The following is a 21,799-nucleotide window of genomic DNA, read 5'->3' as shown; positions in this document are numbered from 1 at the left end:
AAAACAAAAGAAATAGTGAGTGAGTGACATCATCGACTCTCATTTGGATGTAACTGGCTCGTTCATATAACTATTTTGTTGACAATAAGTGAAACTTTGAAATGTCATAACTTTCTTATTTTACATCCGATTTTGATGAAATTTTCAGCATTGTGCTTGTCTGATTTTTCTGTATCGATTTAAATCAAATTTTTTCTGAAGTGGACTTGACCTTTAAGAGTGAGACTGCATTATCGAAGGTAGCCGAGTACAACAAGATATTATATCTAGTTGACATGCAAGGATGTTTTGGAGTACCGTTCTTTTACTTGGGGAAATGATATAGTCTGTTTTAATAGTGCGATTAATACAGAGATTTATTATGTGATTAATTACTTCCAACTATTTGGCATTCACTCACTTCAGGTATAGAGAATTACTTCATGTAACTAACTGTTTTTTATTAAAATCATCATTCTGTTTTGTAACTAAGCCAAGCGAGTCCTTAAAAAAGCACATACTTGTATGTATCTACGCTTAGCGACGAATATATTTTTCTTGTGAGAATGGGCGGTAAACTTTGAATGGCAAATTGCATTTAATATTAGAAGTGTGTACACAGTGCAATGCCATACAACTGGATTAAAAACGTTTTCCATTCTGCGGCCCATGTTCCACTCAGCATTGATACGACTACATCTTCATATTTTCGGCTGGAGTTGATATATCCAAATTTGATTTACATTTACATGATGTAGGCCTATATTTCAGTCAAGGTCTGAAAAAAAATTGAAATATCTTGTACTGAGAGAATTCAACAAGTCTTGGTCTTTTATTAACACCGAAATTTAAATGGTTTTCTTACCACTGAAAGAATGTATGTATAACTCATTATTGGGTGGGGGAGGGTGCTACAGTGATGAATGACCGCTGACATTTAGAACAAACCACAGCTAAATGAGCTAATAGATTCAAACCTGATTCTGCCATTAGCCTTGCACAAAAGATTCATAATGTACATCCAAAGGGGAATGCCCTCTAATCATGAAAAGGGATCCACTATCCTTATCCAAACACTGCATCACAGGACTGATACTCAACTACTGAGTCCCTAGGACAGGCTTTAAAACCATAGATCCACTGTATCTCTGAGTATGTATTGCTTTCAAAATCAAATATTCATTATCAACTACCCGTATACCATAATGATATGATATGCATGCAGCTACAACTGCAATTCACCTTGCATGAAGGTTCACATCATTGACTTTACATGACAGGGTGTGTGTATGTACACAATTACTGACAAAATTGTTGAAGCAGAATGGCTTCATCATTCTTTGATTACAGAATCGTAATTGTATCAATACAATCACTGTCACTTATAGCTGTGTATTTAATATCATTGCCATCACCATTGACTCGCCGTTGTCATCATCATCAGCAGCAGCAGCATCATCACCATCATCACCATCATTATCATCATCACCATCATGATCATCATCAACCACCACCATCATCATCATCATTATCATCAGATATTGTTATAATCAATATCACTACATGATACTCATTCACTGATCGTCTGAATCTATTTTTTCATACCCTATGAAAACAGAGTTGATATAATTTTCCCAGTGAGAAACTTCAGTTTCTACGACAATAGAGAGTCACACTCAAAGTGACCACCAAAGTACCACTAAATGTCAAATTCAAATAGACTTTGTAATATCTTCAAGGTATCATTATCTTTAATCCCCAGAAAGAATTTGACTAATATATACCACGTCTTTCCCGATTGTTCCTGGAAAAGATACTTTGAAATTTCTTGACTTGCCAGAAATCCCTTGACACATGCATTGTACTCACCATCATTATCACCAATACTATCAACCAAGAAACTTCAGAAACTCAGAAAGATAGCTTGAAATACAGTCACATCTCAATCCATTCACACCCACACATTTCACATTTCATTGTTCCCCATCACACAAAATAGCTCTTAAATAACAAATTTTACCCCCCAAAATACCTATATCCAATCTGTTATCATTGAAAATGGGTTCTGTGAATACTTTTTTTTTCATTTCTCAATCATCACCCGATCTCTACGAGGTGCTCTACCTCTAAAGCCTAATCTTGTCGGATAAAATAGCATGTCTAGATCAGATCTTACCTCCAACTCGGCTCGCACGATATCAAACGATCCCCACGATGCGACAAACGATCGCTCCTTGGGAAGCACCCGTATGTTGTTCCCTTTATCTCCGAGCTGGCTAACCATATCCATGATTTCCTGTAGAACGGAAAATGTAAGATCAGAATGGGTTAATGAATGTGATCCTGAATACAAGGCTTAATCCATGCCCCATTCAGACTACCAACAATGTTGTTGCAAATGACATACAATTAAGTCATTAATTTTGTGATCTGAATGTCCATTCATTGCAAATCATTTTGTTGTGTACCTCAAACCTGATTACTTTGCCAATGATACAAAATGAAAATTATTGAAAGACCTAGGGTGGCATTTTCCCATTTATGAAAACCATTAACATTTACAAATACCAAATAAAGATCACAAATATATTATGGATAAGGATTATCTGAGTGAATGTTGATATAGTTGCATACAAGAGACATTATTTGAATCAAATCAGTATTGGGCTAATACATCTATTTTGAAAGAAAGCATCCACTCTTTCAAGTTTGAACAAGGTTTCTCTGAAAATAAAACCACCTTTGTATTTCAACATCACTGCTTGAAGACTCCTTGTACTTTTTTTGTGAAAGAATAAAATGTCAATGCAAGTTTGATGAGCTAATTCCAATTTGAACCTGCAAATACTTAGTAATACAGGTGATTATAGTGATTGTCACGATTCCAGACGTCTGAAATTTGTGATATCCCCTCATAGCCTTCATGAAGATTTTATTAATGCATATATTTATGATGTGGATGAGGAGGATTAAGTTTCTCCAGTTACACATAAAAATGATAATAGAAAATCTATCAATTTTTCACTTTCTTGGAAGATTCCTTTTCAACAACTTGCATTAAAACTGTGATAACTGACGACACCCCCCCCCCCCTTCTCATTCTGTAAAGTAAATGTAGGCCATTGATTTCAATGTGTAACTTTAAAAGTAAATACCAATTTTTACTTTTTTATGACCAGTTCACTGCATGCTTTCATATTTTGTACATATACATTTTGTGAATGTGTGCATTCTTTCTTGTTTTTAATTCTATGAATTTATGCACCCATATATACATTTTAGCCCTTTGGCTGTATTATGTGTATCATTTTTGTAATAATAAAATATGAAACCAAGAAACTGTTACCTTAAACAGAAACAGAAAATGTTTTGGCAATTAAAATTCACCATCTAAAGTTTCTGAAAAATGTAAAATTTACGAGGAACAGCTTGTGATGTCTAAAAGTATTACAGAGGAAATAAATGAAAAGAAATGAAAATGACTAAATGTCAAATAAGTGAAGGTAAATTGGTGTACAGGGATATATCTCCCAAGACATGATGTTGAAAGAGTCAGGATACAGCACTCTAATTTATCATGGATCATAAAATAAAAAAAAAATAAAAAGCGACATCCGGGGCTGTTTCACAAAGCTGTTTGTAAGTTAAGAGCAACTTTAAGTACAACTAGAATTTTAATTCGTCATGAGGACGAATTAGGTGATCTGTCTCTGATTTTCATGATCACGAATACAATCACCATGTTTATTAAGATCAATACTATGCTCATATTGAAAACTAAACTTTTATTACGAAAAGAACATGTGGAATACTCTTAAAAAGAGGGAAATGAGCATATATGTGAAATACATGTAGGTGTAGGCGATACACATTGTACATGTTATAGGCTTATTAAAAACGATTTTGATCTACTTTATTGTGCGATATTTGAACTTGTATACCTTGTAATGGTGATTAAGGAACATTTGCGAAATGTTGAAAAGAAAAAAAAAGAAAAAAAAAATTTTGCCCACTTTTGGGTTCGAACCGTGGACCCTAAGGACGCAAGTCTGATGCCTTACCCATTGAGCTACACACTTCCCATAGACTTAACACATAAGCAAAACGAGAGGATCTGAAATCCAATTTTGCAAGTGAAATACGGGCATGATCCTGGCATCTGATCGGAAAACGAAAACCACATTTGCGATAGCTTACAATCTCAGCTACAACATACTCAAAGCTCAGAGAAAACCAACAAACAGAAATGGAGATATGGCTCGCGAAATAGAGGAATGTAAAATCCAGTTTTGATAAAAAGTCATTTCCCATAGAGATTGCACACAAAATGAGCGAAAATGACATGCCTCTATAACTTGCCATATTTCAGGATGATCCATTCCTTTAAAAGTAAATTAAGCCATCAAATTAGAAAGAGTATGTCCTCAGCTACAACATATTGAAAACTGAACGAAAATTGACTGATATTAACAGAGTTAGAGTCAAATTTGCATAATTATGATGACGTCATAAGTAGCAAAATGGGAATTTTGAGTTCCGACGCCATTTTGATGACGTCATGATAAAATTTCGGGTCAAATGTGACAAGAGATCACATCTCCCATCCATACTCTATTCGAATATGAAAAAAAAAATGGGGGTCAACGGACTACTTTAAGAGCTATAATGAAGTTTGTATAGGCATGTTTTTGCACATATATTGTCTATGGTTAGTGCGCGCGCGCGCGCGTGCTGTAAACTTTGATGGAGGCTAATTCCTTTATTACTTGTCGTAGAAGGTTGATCAAGGTATCAAATTGTTCAGAATTATATTATCGGTGCATTGATATGAAAAAAATGGCGATCCTATGTTTTATAGTGCCGTTACGCGCGGGAACGCGCGCGTAAGCGTGAGCGCGCGCAAATTTTTGAAATGCTTAAAATGACCTAAAATGTTTTGGTCAAAAAGTGATTTTAGGCATTTTAAAATTTTGACGCGCGCGTACGCGCACGTCGTGACCTTTACATGACCTTTGATGACATGGGCGATTGACCCTTGACCTGAAGTTAATGTGATGTAAATATTGTTAATTTTCGATCATTGATAATGAAGATATGATTGATAATGTGATTTTACAAAATGGCGTCTAGATGACGTCATGATGACCTTTTGACCTTGAACTTGCTTTATACACATCACATGATAAGTCCCCATATCTGATGATATTTTGAAGATAATTGATAATGTAGATTTTGAGATTTAGTACTAACAAGAAAAGGGCGGAAAAATAAAAATAAATAAATAAAAAAGAAAATTCGTACGAAATTAATAGTTGATCTGTCGATTGACAGATCACCTAACTAGTGAGCCTTTCTTACGAGCTGAATAATCACCAATGGTGTATACCATTTACCAAAAGAAAGGATCACCAGTCGTTTTTACGTCGCTCTTATCTTACAAACAGCTTTATGAAACACCCATCAGTAGCAGCAATTATATTTCATGTCTGCCTGGCTCACAGTGTATTGTAAACGTCTGCATAAAATTTACTCATTAGTTTGAAACACTTATTCTTCGGTTAATGATAAGTTTGTTAAATATGTAATTAAAGATAAATTCCAGTTATGGTAAAGATTTCAAAATGAGTTCGTACAGAACCCAATGAAATGACTACCAAAGTGTCTGTATGTGCCAAAGGATTCTGGAAGAAATTGTGTAATTGCTGAGAAATTACCAAATAAGCACGGGCCGACATTCAAAGCAATAACAATACACTGTCCCACGTGCGCTTATCTGTGTTGGTGATCTTCAGTGTGAACATTTTTCAGCGAAGATTTCAAGATTTCACAAAGTTCAGTTTATGTAACTGTACCAGATCTAGGGTGTGTTTATGCTTCCATTTCGAGGACAGAATCAGCGTTTTCAAACGTCGATTCAAAACGCCGATCGTAAACGTGGTTCTGGGAGTGCTGTTTACGCTTAATTTTTCAGAGGCGAAATCCCGATCTCCAGCTGGCTTCGCATCGTAATTTTCATTGAGCAGGAAAGCGAGGTCAAATTGCATTTTTTCGAAAGTTTTTTTCCGAGTGTTGTTATTAGGTGGAAATAACAAAGTTCAAAAGTTCAAAGGTTTATCATTGTCAAAATTAACTAGGGTTTAAATTCAGCCTATAAGGAAAATATTACATGTCTGATAAAGAAAAAAAATTGTCACCGGACATTTGTGATGTAAAGTCATGCGTAACTTAGTAATAGCTTTATAAAAACGGATCCTGGTTCTACTTTACCACCTCTGGAATGTTTTGATTTTTTTGGGGGGGGGAAGGGGGAAGAAGCACCACAATTTTTTATGCGAATTTAAATGACCACTCACATACATATACAGTAACAATCACAAGTCCTTCACGCAGTCTAATCACCCATGTTAAGGTTGCTTCAGTCTAAAAATAAAATCAATCTTAGTTATGAAATATATCCAGTGTTTAATCTATAAACCTCCAAAGAAAATCACCCTGTCGTGTCTACACAAAATACTTTCCACCTGACTGACTGCTCTCCTAAATGCAATATAAACACATTTTGTTTGTAAGTCATGTTTTATTGATTATTGTACCTGCATGCTTGTATTTGTAGCAAATATTTACAGACTTGTCGCATGGCCTGTCTCCAGTCCATATGTAGAGAAATTTTAGGCAATGCTTAAAGCTACCAGAGCTGACATGTGCGATGGGGAAAATAGCAAATTCATATGAACCTGCATTAATTAAAGATTTTTTAGTAAAGGAAAATTAGGAATGGATGATAATTTATCAAAGAATGGATGGACGGACGGACGGATGGAGGAACGGACGGACAGAATGATGGATGGATAGATGGATGGATGGATGAACGAAGAAATTGACAGAGAACAGCACTGTGAAATCCGATTCTGTTTTTGTAGTATTTTATAGGGCTGGTGTTTAGTTCTGAACATGAAAACCTATGTCATGCTAAAGTTAGTTGCATACTTTCTCTTACATGTACCTTCATTATTTTTCATGTATTAATATCATTTTCATTCTTTTTGGAGTGGTAATTCCTAATGACTTACAAGAACAAGTCAGGAATCGATAAAGACATATATGACCTATTCATTAAAAAATGGATAAAAATAAAATCAAGAATGAAAAAAGAATATGCATTCATACTAGTTGACTATTTCTTGAAATGTGATTTCTCAATTTAATTAAACGTGAATTACACTTCTCTCTAACGCACAATTATTGTGATGCGTCAACACTTGCGGGTAGATTATTTCAGCGCCTTATTGGCCACTCCCAACGGATTAACGACTGGCCTACAATTCTTTGTTTGGTTCTCTGCTTCTGAACAACGTATTAATCCAACATGTTAATGAATTAGCTGGGACTGAAGCAAAGTTAAACAGTTGAAGCAAAGCAATCAATTTGACAGGACTCCTGAGAGGGGAAGATTGTTGGCCAAAATTAACTGTTCCCATGACGATGATTAGAAAACACAGCTCTGGCCCATCTTAATCACATGTACATGTACAATTTCAACTGTAAGCTTGCATTTATTCACAAAGAAGGATATTGAACAAGAACTCTCATTGAAGATTGTGTTACTCTGACCAAGCATCCTGATCAGTATATACGATCATCTCATTAATACATGTTTACATAATTAACGTACATTACTTTGTTGAAAGGAAAGAATAGCTGAGTACATGAAAGACTTCAAAAAGTTTGTATGGATTTTGATTTTATCCAGGTTGCTGCTAATGGCGCTTTTATGATTTCTGGCTGTTTCCTCCGTTTATATTGAATATTTTTCTCTCTGATTTTATTGTTTGTAAACAAAGGTGATTGAAATGAATAAAGTAAAAATAAACCATCACTTTAAGAATGAAAAATATGCTTCCCTAATGCATGATATTTTAACACTTTGGGAACATTTCTGATTGTAACTCTCATTTCCTACATGTATATTTGGTCAGATGAAATTGTTTCATAACTAGTTCAAGAAACTTTGTCTCCTCAGCCATGAAAATAGACAGATGCAGATCTATGGGACGGAATGTACGAGAATACCATGTAAAATGAGCAACAACCCCTTTTTTTCCTCTTGCCCTATTTCTGGGACAAGATGTCCACTATTGTGGACTGATGACCCTTATTTTTTTAATGAACTTCAAGAAACTTTGTCTCCTCCTACAGAAATAGACAGACTCATATCTAGGGGCAGGGATGTACGAGCATATGAGTAACGGCCCCCTTTATCTTCTTGTTTGTCCTAAGATATTTCTAGGACAAGATGTCCACCATTTTGGACTGGTGACCCTCACTTTTTGCTTGTCAAAATTTTCAAGCAGGTTCACACCCAGTCAAAAGTCCAGCTCTGTAATCGCACCTACGTGTAATACACCTTGTAATAAGGATTCATTAAAAAAAAACTATGTTGGAATTAACAAAAATGGGGAAATTCTTGTACAGCCCCCATATATTTTCCCCTGCTACTGATATTCCCTATTATGCTCTGCTGAAAATAGGAGAATGGTGATGTCTCATTCCTGCTTCTTGAAATTACATTAGCCATTAATGCACTTGAAAGAAAGAGGCTTGAAATATATCCTTTTAAAGGGTGATTTCAACTCAGAGAGCAAATTACTAATACAAATGTTTCTTATATACTCCCACTATGAAGATACTATAAGCTACCTTTTAAGCTACATTATGAATATGTGTGGGCCTGTTACTGTGTATCATTACAATACCAGTATTACACCAGACAGTATGAGATATTTAACTTTTCTCCATATTCTTAACATTCTAATATATTCTACATTACATTGTAGGTTTTCCCTTCGATAACTGCCTATCATAGCATGTAATTTTGTCTTTTTTTTTATTATTTGCTCAGGCTATAAACTCTCTCAAAAGGCCAGAGCAAACATTCTGGCATTTTTAATCTCGAGCCCTAACAACTAACCGGCAGATGAAAACAATGCACTAGCGACCAGTACAGCAGCGGGGCGTTTTGGCCTACAATGCACAATATACGAACATCGCGTTCATACTTTGTGCTGAACGTCGTGATAATCGAGTTTACCCATTTCATTATCTGGAAGTTTATAAAAACTTCTGAAATTTCCAGTGCTCTTTCTGACAGTGTTTCATTCTGTTTCTTATACTTTGTTACCATCGCACTAAGGTGCTGTTGTCGATGTGACGTCACTCCACCCCCGCCAATAGAAACAATGAGTTAAAGGTTTTATTTTGACTAGATGAATTGGATTCTGATATAAAGTCAACTGACATATTGTCTGCTATGATCCTCAACTTTGACTTTCCTATTACCCTATAATTTGATGCACCTCAAGTATAACAGGTGCAGTTTGCATGATTCTTGCTATGTATAGACTGGTACACTTCATATGAATACATGTACACTAAACTTGATTTCATAGAAAGATGCACTTGCAGTGTACAAACATGACAAAGAACTCAATATTACTGTATCAATATTATACAGAAATTAATAACTTGAAATTGAATTTAGCGTAATACATTAACCATTGTGCAGGATATTATTATATGATTAAACATATAGAAACATATATTGTTGTAAAGTGCAATGACATTTTATTTAACACACTATAACACAATATATCTATATATTTTTTAATATCATGAGATGACAGTCTACAAAGGTTATATGTAACATGCTTAATATAGAATATAGCTTTTTGTCGCTGTTGCTGTTGCTGTTGTTGTTGTCATTATCATCACCATCATCATCATCATTCTTATTATATCAAGTCGTAATACAAATACAAAAATACACTGCACAATGTAGATTTGCAGTTTATTTCCTTGTTTAGGAATCAACAATCGAGAGTCCAGGAAATGTAGAGATAATAAATAATAATTCATTAATGATTACCCTCGTCTCTTGCAGAAAATAGTCTTGGTATACATACATTTCAATGAAAAATAGTTCATGAAGTTTGGTATGAATTATGATAGCCATTAGATTGGTTTCAAAAATAAGAATTTTCAGAGATATTATGTTATCCTTTTTTCCTTTTAGCAAAGAATGTTGTGAAAGATTGAAGTCTACAAACACGTTTTATTGGGTGTATATTGTATATATTCATGATCACAATTTTGCATTCCGAGTACCAGGAACTGTTTGTGTAGTCCAAAAATGTAAGATATATGACTTTTAAGAGCTCTTGAAATTTTATATTTCAAACTACATGTAAATTTGCACTACTGCACTAAATTCATTTGAAGCGCATGTTGGTACTCTTATAAGTTCATTGAAGATGATACATACATGTACAGGTACAAAAAGAATACTACGGCAACAACAAAGCAACCTTAACCTTTGCACATTTTATACTGTAACATCTGATATAAATGAATTAAATCTAATATATTTCATAAGCAGCATAATCATGTCATCTGTAGGGTTTCATTTGTTTCTTCATCATAGCTGAACCAAACAAAATTTCATATGTTAATTGTACATTTCCAGTGGGAACAGATTTTCCGTTTAAGGTTGTGTTTATGCTTCCATTGCGAGGACAGAATCAGCGATTTCAAACGTCGATTCAAAACGCCGATCGTAAACGTGGTTCTGGGAGTGCTGTTTATGCTTAACTTTTCAGAGCAAATCATGATCTCCAGCTGGCTTCGCATCGTAAAGCGAGGTCAAATTGGGCGCGCCTTTTTTTCGAAAGTTTTTTCCGATTGTTGTTATTACGTGGAGATAAGCATGGGGCAATACAACTCTATTGCCCGCGGAGTTTCATCTCACCGGAAGCATGTACCAAATGACGTCATTTAAACACGTTTACGATCGTGGTCCTGTTTATACTTCCCCAGAAAGCTCAAACGACGTTTTCAAACGCACCTTTTTGTGAGTTTACGATCGGCGTTTTGAAACAGCGTTTAAATGAAAGTAAGCATGGATGCAACCGTGTTTTGGACTAACCACGTTTGGAAACGCTGATTCTGGCCTGAAAAGTGGAAGCATAAACATGGCCTTAGATATCATTCACAACCTAAAACATAAGATCAATGTTATGGATTTACATACCTCTCTGACACTATCCGCTCTGTAGTCAACATGAATGACGTAGTAGAAGTACGGACGGTAGACCGATCGCAGTAACTGATCCTACAACAGACAAAGAGAGAAGAGAAAGAAGGTGAAAGATATTATAAAATGTAAAAACACTGCTTAAAATTTTTAAGCATGCTGTTTCAAAACCTTGTTGTTAGAGTGACAGGCTTTAAACAACATGCTGATTTTTTTTTACTGTGTAAATAATTGATAATTGGTACAAAAAATTGTATCATTCTCTATATTTTCTTATTTCGAAGGTATCAATAAATCTTGTATTTTTTTCTGAATACTCAATAGGGCCTATAAAAATAAAACTTCACATTTGATTGGTTTTTTAAGTGGTCAGAATGTTGCAGAATCAATTGAATGGTCGATATCCAGATAACATTCCCTGAAAATAATTTTTAACTATTACAAATAATAACTGATAATGTAACATGAGCCTGACAAATAAACTGTAAAGACCCTTTCACACACAGCCTAAATCTTAGATTATTCTTATACTTTTCATGTACACCCACAACCAAGAAAAATGCAAAGATCTGTCCCAGATGCCATAAATACTGTAATATGGACAGAACTCCCAAAGTTTCTTAAAGGTCAAGTCCACCTCAGAAAAATGTTGATTTAAATCAATAGAGAAAAATCAGACAAGCACAATGCTGAAAATTTCATCAAAATCGGATGTAAAATAAGAAAGTTATGACATTTCAAAGTTTCGCTTATTTTCAAAAAATAGTTATATGAACGAGCCAGTTACATCCAAATGAGAGAATCGATGACGTCACTCACTCAATATTTCTTTTGTTTTTTATTGTTTGAATTATACAATATTTCAATTTTTACGAGTTTGATGATTAGGACCTCATTGCCTGAAGCACAAAATGTTAAAATAATGGAATTCCACGTGTTCAGGGAGGAATGAAACTTCATTTCACATGACAATGACGTAAAAATAAAAATATTTCATATTTCATATAATAAAATACAAAAGAAATAGTGAGTGAGTGATGTCATCAACTCTCTCATTTGGATGTAACTGGCTCGTTCATATAACTATTTTGTTGAATATAAGCGAATCTTTAAAATGCCATAACTTTCTTATTTTACATCCGATTTTGATGAAATTTTCAGTGTTATGCTTGTTGAATTTTTCTCTTTTTATTCAAATCAAGTTTTTGTTGGGGTGGACTTGTCCTTTAAAGACATTTATTTATTTTTCTTGTCAGTTGAAAAATGTATTTCGAAATGCAAAAACAAATTTGAACCAAAAGTTGATTGAATACAACAGAGCTCTCAATCATGATTCTTCTGGTTCTAACATATAATGCATGCACTCTTAAATGCTTTCCAAACACCCTTTATCCATGTTTCATGTTTGCGATTTGAAACATATAATTATACTTGCTTATATAGGGCTTAACAGTTAACACTTACTTTGTCAGAAGTCTCTATTTACTCTTTACTTTTGACTAAACGCAACAATTATTCTGCAGAATCTTGTTTCTGTAATGTATTTCAAATTATGATTCTAGGGGGAAAAAGTGATGCATAAATACACTCCAAGAGGGATAAACAAAGCAACTGAATGCTTGCATTCTGATACGTGTGTCTGGGGATATTCTCTTATAAAATATAGATTTCTATCTGAAAATAAAAATACAAAAACATCAACACTAAAAACAAGACAAAACCAGTGTAAATATCAAAACTTTTGTCAAATGTAATCAGAGATTTTAATGCGCTGTGACCCAACTTGTTAGGCCTTAGGCTACAGGCATTATTTGACATTTTTCAATACAAAGTAGCCATTTCATAAGGTTTCTTTTTAATTTCTGTTCACTAGATACAATCATCAAACAAACTTGAACATGGAAATATTCATGTCTTTGTCGATTTAAAAAACAACACAATACAAATTTCTACTGGAACTTAAAAAAACAAACTGTAAGCTACAATGAAACACCATGGCAACCTACAATGCTCATTCATGGCAGCAGACGATTATCTCGGCCAAAACACGGATGTAAAAACATCTTGGCTAGTGGGAAAGAGAGCTTTGATATTGTCTGCATTTGACCCCTCGCACAATATATCGATTTCCCTCTACTTATCCTGATTGAGCGGAACAGTCAAAGCTTTAGACACTACTAAGGTTGTTTTCCAATTTTTTTCCCTCTCAAGTTTTTCAGCTCTTTCCAAAGTCAGCTCACTAGAAATGATATTTAATACAAGTTGCATGTGTGCATATGTCTGGAATAAATACCATGCCCTCTTTTAATGTTCATGTTTCACTCTGAAAACAAGCATACCTACATTTTTGATCAACCTGAAATTTTTGACATTTAATTTTTTTTTTATTGTGAAGTGAAATGAAAGGGTATCATTCCTTCAAAATTAGCATTTGTGAGGAAAAAAAAAACTAGAGTACCTGTTTTTTAATAAAACTTGAAAAACAAGTTTCATTCAACATTTTTACAATGCCTTATCTGAAATAATTAGGTCTATAGAAAAAACATGAGAACAATTTTCATGAATGCACTATTAAAGTTCTCATGAAATATCATTCAATATTTGCTTTCAAAATGCATTCAATATTTGCTTTCAAAATGATTTCATCTCACTTTCATTAAATAATGGATGGAGATAACCCCTCCCCCCAGGAATTCCGAGAGAGGTACAAGAATATTTATAAAGAAACTTTGAGGCCATGCTTATTACGCTTTCTAAAACTAATTTACTGGAAACCGATTCAGGAAACCAGTTTGGAAGATTGCTTTGCTAGCGTTCCAACTTGATCACACGAAATTGGTTCTCAAAATCACTTCACATAAAGCGATCTTGTTGCTATGGAAACCCTCTCAGTAGGGTGACAAGTTTGGCGCTAAATTCGAACCCGCAGCGTAGGCATTCTATGCCTGTCGTATGGAGTAGCGCGCTCAAAATGTGTGAAGATCACTTCCTGTTGTGTCCTCATGCTAAAACCAGTTTAACGAGGCAAAACGATCTTAAAAACTACATCGTGAGGTGGTTTTCTGAACCGGTTTGGAAGGTCGCTTCGACCGTTCTCACTACACGTTAAACTAGTTTCCAGTAAACTAGTTTTAGGAAGGTAGTGAGAACGGTGTCTTTATTACACAGATCTAGGTTACTACTTCTCCTCTTGAAAACTATTAGATCTGAGGCTGTCTTAGCAAAACACTTCCTAATGCTAATACGGTTATATCCTATGGAATGATACATCAGGATCATAGAAAGTGTCCTCACTCGTGTGAAACATCTACATCAAACTTCAAATGCATCCTATTCCCATGTGATGGAAACCACATCCAGACTTTTAATTGATGGATATTTCAAATCATGTCCAGGCAGTCTTATAGTTAAATATAGTTAAATGATCTTTGAAAGGCATATGGAAATAAAATTTACGTTTCTTCATAATATTTGCCCTATCCTAGATTGAAATGGGCCAATTTCAGCAATATCCCAACCTTAGGCCAAGTTCCAGCATCATACATGACCTGGGGCCTGTAACACATAGCTTACCAGTGATCGTAGAACATTTTTCTATGATTGATTCCATTGACTACAGTGTACAATCAATCATAAAAATCAAGCGTACAATTAATCGCTAACCTTTGTGTCACAGGAGCCAGGATGCTATTTTTCCAAGATAATAATAATAATAGCTGGATTTATGAAGCGCTTTTTGCCTGAGGACACAAAGCACTGCCATTATTACCCTGGCTTGAGCTGCGCTGCCTATAAAAGCACTCAAGCATTTGAGGAATTTCTTCCTACCAGGTAGCCATTCACTTCACCTGGGTTGAGTGCAGCACAATGTGGGTAAATTTCTTGCTGGAGGAAAACACACCATGGCTGGGAATGGATCCTGTGTCCCTCAGATTGAAAGACGAGAGTCATAATCATTAGACCACAACGCCCCCAAGATAAGCCACTGACATATGTATGAATGTGGACCGGTTTGATTGAGACTGTGTGGGGGAAATCCCATTTATTTAGGAGTGGGTGATGATAAAAGATTGGTCTAGCACATACCAGTTGTTGTCAAGAAGATGGTGTTGCTAAGCAACAGGCGGAAGAAGGTACCAACTCAGCAGACGATTGTAAATGACACTTTCAAAAAATTTATAACAAATCATTGGTTTAAAAACGTCAACCTCGATATTTTTTTCACTTGCTCAAAGATGCCATTTTTCTCCCATTAATGCAACTTTGTATCTCTGTGGCAATCTTTGGTGAATCTTTTATATTTTTAACCTTCCAAGCAGAGTTTTATGCAAAAATATCTAAAAAAGGGGGGTGAGAGTAAATTAAATAGTATTTTTAAAACAGAAGCGAGGAGCAACCAGTTTCATCGCAACTGTGGGGTTATTCGGTCTACGCTTCATGTGCTTGTTCAAGAGAAATTTACAATTTAAAAGGAAGATTTTCCAAATTTCCTGGGGAACACCACCCCACCCTTCAACATGTATATGGTCATGATTACAAGCTTACAAGGGCTGTTTGGGGGATTAAATAAAAATGAACATGTTGCTCATGTCAACCCCCTCCCCGAAAGCCAAGAAGGGCATTATTTTGCATATTTTCAGTAGCAATAGGGTACTGACAAGAATTTGATCCTTAAACTTTAAAAGTTCACCCTGAAAAAAAAGTTTATTGTAAAAATAGCAGAAAATATAATAATGACAATTGGTAAATTTTTTAGGATAATCCATCAAAGATTAAAAAGTTATTAGGAATTCTTTTTTAATACACCATATGTGACCAGCTTCACCATATATTGTGGAGTAATTAATATAATCAATGAAATGTCATTTTCTCACAAAATTGAAAATGCTTTTATTGGACCTTCATCAACAGACAAATCATGTATTGCCCGTTCCTGAAAGAGAAAAATATAATTCACCATGAATCATGAAAAAATTTACATTTATGCATTTCATATTACATGGCATGTGGGGCAGCTACTTGTGTATATACATAACAATTCAAAAACTTGTAACTGTAATAACTTTCTTAAAGGACAAGTCCACCCCAGCAAAAAGTTGATTTGAATAATAAGAGAAAAATCCAACAAGCATAGCACTGAAAGTTCCATCAAAATCGGATGTAAGCTAAGAAAGTTATGACATTTTAAAGTTTTGCTTAATTTCACAAAACAGATATATGCCCATCCTGTTCGGTATGCAAATGAGGGGACTGATGACATCACTCACCCACTATTTCTTTTGTATTTTTATTACATGAAATATGAATTATTCTAATTTATTCTAAGTTATATTCCTCCCTGAACATGTGGTATTACCATTGTTATAACATCTTATGGTTCACTTAAGTTGGTACTTATTTGTCAAATTGGTGAAAATTGAAATATTGTATCATTCAAACAATAAAAAAACGTAAGGAATAGTGAGTGATGGACGTCATCGACTCTCTCATTTGTATGTCACTGAATTGTGCATACTGTTTTGTGAAAAATGAACGTAAATTTAAAATGTCATAACTTTCTTATTTTACATCCGATTTTGATGAAATTTTTAGCATTATGATTGTTACTTTGATTTTTCTCTATTTATTCAAATCAACATTTTTCTGGGGTGGACTTGACCTTTAATCTTTGATGGATTGTCCTCAAAACTATACCAATATTTCTAATTATTTTGTCTGGTATTTTTACAACAATCTCTTGGTCAGGGTGAACTTTCCCTTTAATTAGGGGTATTTGACAGTTTTGGCTGGGGCCTGCATTTTTTTTTAATATCTGCATGGGAATCGGGATGTAATTGGAAATGCTGCAGCCTTTCCATTTGAGCTGGACAATTGTTTACAAGCCATCAGGGAAATTTCAATCTTGTGCTATCATCTCTTTTCTTATTCTTAGTTAGGACCCTCCATGTACTTCAAATCCTGACCTTTGAAGAAGCCCCTTTCATCTTCCTGTAAAACGCCACTCCCAATTTCCACTTTGATGTCTTTATTTTTACCCCTCAATGGGTGTCGACTTTCCTTCTTCCTTGGAAAATGAATTTGAAACCCCATGAGCGGGGGTCTTAATGGAGGTTCTCAAAAAGGGAAAAATATTCTTCTAAACAAAGGTCATAAAGACAATGTTTCACTTTCGGTAGTCCATACTTGGACCATCTGCATCAAATCAGCCAGCTACTCCTGATCTAGCAAATTTCCTTCAATCAGGGTCCTGTTGTATAAAGGCTGCGTTTATGCGACCTCAACCCAGAATCATGATTTGAATCACGATTTGAATCATGATTCAAAACAGCAACATGAATCACGATCCGACAGAATCAGCGTTTATACGACCATCTTTCTAACGCTGTTTCTCCCTGAATTCGGGCCGATCCAGTGCGCATCACAGTGCGCAGTTTGACACAGGAAGTATAGTTGCCTTTGGAACTTGAAGACAAGATTGATGAAAACAATGAAATATACAAATGATGCTACAGTACAACCCCGGGGGTACAATACACAGAATGATAATTCCTAAATGCATGTGACAATTGGCATATACCGGTACTACACTGGCAATACTGCTCCACGAAAATTAACCTGCACGAAACACAGCGCGCGCCTTTGAGTCGAACCCGGAAGAAGCACGACACAATGACGTCATAGAATCATGATTCAAATCACGATATCGTTCATACGACCTTTTTCGTTCGTGATTCTACAGAAACGTCTTTCAAAACGCCCCTTTTTCCGTGTTTCATGTTTGTGATTTGAAAGACGTTTATTTCCACTTTCGACTAAACGCAATCGTGATTCTGCAGAATCGTGATTTGAATCATGATTCTAATCATGATTCTAGGGTAAAAAAGTGTCGAATAAACGCACCCCTAGTCTGCTATCCTACAGTAATTTCTATGGAATCTTTGAGTTTGATTGGTTGTGTGATCAGCGTTACCACTGTAGTTACCATTGGATGGCAAAGTTAATAGAATAGTAACTTTAAACAACGAGTCTAAAAACAAGCTCGAGATCATTTTGTTGTAAGAGAGTCAAAAGGGGCCTAAGCTTTCGATCCTAGCAGAATCTTCTTCGGAGGCAAAATGACAAACATATAAGTAACCATGAAAAAAAGCAAAATAAATAAGTGGTAAATCTAAGAGGTGAAGGGAGAGAGAGAGAGAAAAAAAAAAAATATATATATATATATATATATATAAAATGAATGTTATATTGCCTGAATAAGGGAGGAAAATAGGAGCTGAGCTTGTATGAGATATGGGAGGAAAGTAGAGGCAGAAACTTAAAAGTAACTAATCTAAAAGAGCTGAGGGTAAAAAAAACATATGTGTATACAAATGGAAAGTGGATAAGAAGGATTAATCAGTCGTTCCCCTCTTGGATGTTCAGGCCATGAGGTGGATGGTGCGAAGTCGTCTCATCCAGAACTTCTCTCTGCTAGTACGGACTGTTGTGTCAGTGCAAGAACACAGTTAACACCAAACTTTCGCACATCACGTACACACAAAAACGCCCTAAGCAGTGCACATAAGTGCATTGCATAAGGGTGTTTCTGCACAGATGCGGTGCATGAAATTTTTTTGCTAAGGTTGTTAGTGCACCGGCAAGACGATTTGTAACTGATATGCAATTAATGGGATGGTTCATTAGCTAAATCTCAAGATAGCAATCTCAACTTAAGATTATTTGAAAAGTAATGAGTTATTCTGTAAATTATCCAGTTTAAATCACAGGTGGCGACGCGCCTAGGTTTTGAGCTAAAGATAATTGATTCATATATCATATCTAAACATATATTTTAAACACGGAGCCAGCTAGATTCTGTATAAATGCTGTGGCTTTGGTCATTCATTAAAGTGATGAAAGGTTGAATATTCTTGCGAAAAGGTTCTATTTGAAAAATAAGCTACAATTACAAGCGTGTATACAAGTATGACAAGTATCTTCCTTCAAACAAATTTTTCATTGCCACACATCAATCATCATGATTAATGATTTTTTTCTCGTACAGTGAGTGTATTCAATGAAAATAATTAATTTGATCTAAAGAAATATAAAAGGAAGCATTAGTAGTGACTGCTACCTATAATGAAGAGGCGAGATCTATACACCTTATACATGTCCTGGCACTAACTTCATTAATTAAGTCATTGGTATCACATTGTTCACGAGTAGAGAGTGCCCTAGATTGTAACAAAAGAACGATCATTCACCATATCAGGGGCCTTTGTAGAATAAATTGCAATCAAATGCAACTCATCAACGCAACTTGACTTTCAACCCAAGAAAAGCAAATATTGGGGACTAGCGCTAGATTTTTTTTTTTTAGTCACGATTAAACCCAACCCTTTCTTGAATGGGCATGTTTTTCTGTTTATTCTATTTTTACCTTTTATAATTAATCAGTCACACAGCCCACGAAGCATGTCATAAAACAAAGCATTAATGATAATAATAATGTCATATTTTACCCAAGGTAGGCACTCTAGTTCCAAAAAGTGTTTTCCCACCCAGACCCTGCTTTAACATGATTATGTTATTATTACTCCTGCTTTAGCACAGCTACCATGATTGGGCGGGCGCTCGAGCATTCAAGGAATTTCTTCCCACCAGGTACCCATTCACCTCACCTGGGTTGAGTGCAGCGAAATGTGGGTAAATTTCTTGCTGAAGGAAAACACGCCACGGCTGGGAATCGAACCCACGTCCCTCAGATTGACAGACGAGGGTCTTAACTACTAGACCACGATGCCCCACAATTACAGTAATTAATTTTCACTGACATTTGTTATAAGCTACTGAAATCATTGCATCTGGTTGGATCAGAGTAAATTTTCAATGAAAACCACTGACCAGATACTTCATGTATAATCCACAGATATCTCTTCAATATTCAAACTTTGTGTTTACATTCATTTACAGCTAGTACATAATACAACCAATATTAAAAACATAAAAGAATTGTATTTCCTTTTCATATTGGGCATGGTGGCTCAGTGGTAGAGCGCCTGCCTCATGAACGGGAGGTCGTGGGTTCAATCCCTGACCAATTCATACCAAAGACTTATTTTTCTTGCTAGGCGCTCAGCATTAAGATTGGAGAAGGTTACTAATAACATATTACCGGTATGTAATGCAGGGCCTGCTGGAAGAGTAGTTTCCTAACTGAAGTGGGTACCCTGAGTACATTAAACATTTTTATTATTGAATGTACATGGCAGAGGAAAAATAAGGGTATATACTGGTACTCAAAATGAGCTCTCATAATATCTCGTAGACAAGTGCAAAAATTGTATGGTAAAATGAAACTTAAAATATGAAGTACATGTAATTAAGTGCAAGTACACCGTACATGTACATGTAAATGATTCATTCAGATCACTGGTAATAAAAAATTATGAAACATGCTGAAATCTTATAAATTTGGAAATTTCTGTTTGATTTTGGTGTTGCGTTTGACGGCTACAGACCCCTGATAAGATGGATATCAAAAACTTAACTCCAAAAGTAAAAAAAAAAAAAACATCCAACAGAAATTGTCAAGTACACCAAACCACAAAACAAGCCTGACTATTATATTGTTACACAGCATTTACGCCAGACAAAAGAATCTAGCAGTGCTGGTGACAAGTGTAATTCTTCAATTACAAATCCCTCATCATGGACACGATTGTGGTGAGAATGTATTTGCATTCTAGGTTCAATGGATCGTTTTAAAAGAAACCTGTCTGGTTAATATGGCCAAATGGTAAAGAAGGGGACACAAAGTTCATTCAAGAGATTGCAATTGGCCATTGAGCTCAATCGTCATGGTACATGCAATAATGCCAATGTTACCAGCAAGTCCTTTGTGAAACCTGCCCCTGGCTCTGGTATTTCCAATTGACACTTCTATCCAAATCGGAAGATGCTGAGTATTTTGACAGCATGAAAGCAAATTGTAATAATCGGAAGAAAAAAAATACATGAAGTACATTAATTACAAGTACATTTATAGGGGCTTCCCCAAGGCTGGAGAGACAGTTTTTGCAGTTTGAAAGAAAATATTAAGAGCTTTTAATTGAAGACAAGTACATGTACATGTTTAATGTTATCTTTTACTAAAATGGAACGCGCTGTTGTTCCTAGATGAATGCGGAAGTCATATTGCATTGCAGGCGGAAAAACATTTTTGTAGTTCATAGAGATAGCTTACTGTGGAATGAATCAAATATCAATTTTGTCAATATAACCTGATGCCGCATTCGGATTTGTCTGAATTGAGTTTCACAAGGTAAAGCTATCAGTGTTTTGAACTTGGTTAAAGAAACCACATTTGGAAAATCAAATTTGTAACCTTTACATGGATGGATGGATGGATGGATGGACAAACCGACAAACGGACGGACGGATAGATGGGTGGAGGGATGGACAGACGGATTGACTGATTGATTCATTCATTACTTCATCCTTCCTTCCATCAAATTATTTATTCATTCAACTACATGTAAATCACTGATTGATTGATTGATTGATTGATTGACTGACTGATTGATTGTCTTATTAATTTAATAGTTAATTAATTAACTGATAAAGTAAACATCAAAATCAGTCAATAGAAACTACCTTTGCATGTTCGAGTCTATTCAATATTAGGTTGCATATGGGCTTAAAGCAGGATATTAACTACGTGCTACAGCTCCTTAGAAATCTCCTTGAGGA

General features: G+C 35.2%; 1 protein-coding gene across 1 annotated transcript in view; it reads right to left on the bottom strand.

The window, feature by feature from the left end:
* Positions 1-876: 876 nt before the first annotated feature.
* LOC121424966 overlaps positions 877-21,799 on the bottom strand; it is a 54,827-nt gene continuing 33,904 nt past the window's right edge. The window contains exons 6-7 of the mRNA XM_041620865.1: positions 11,063-11,143; positions 877-2,275 (exon numbers count right to left, since the gene is read on the bottom strand). Of these exons, the coding sequence (XP_041476799.1) occupies positions 2,063-2,275; positions 11,063-11,143 (294 nt within the window). The 3' untranslated portion in view covers positions 877-2,062. The remainder of the gene's footprint in view (positions 2,276-11,062; positions 11,144-21,799) is intronic.

Source organism: Lytechinus variegatus, chromosome 12 (genome assembly GCF_018143015.1).
Source record: "Lytechinus variegatus isolate NC3 chromosome 12, Lvar_3.0, whole genome shotgun sequence".
Classification (NCBI taxonomy): Eukaryota; Metazoa; Echinodermata; class Echinoidea; order Temnopleuroida; family Toxopneustidae; genus Lytechinus; species Lytechinus variegatus.
This window is presented reverse-complemented; position numbering and strand designations above follow the sequence as displayed.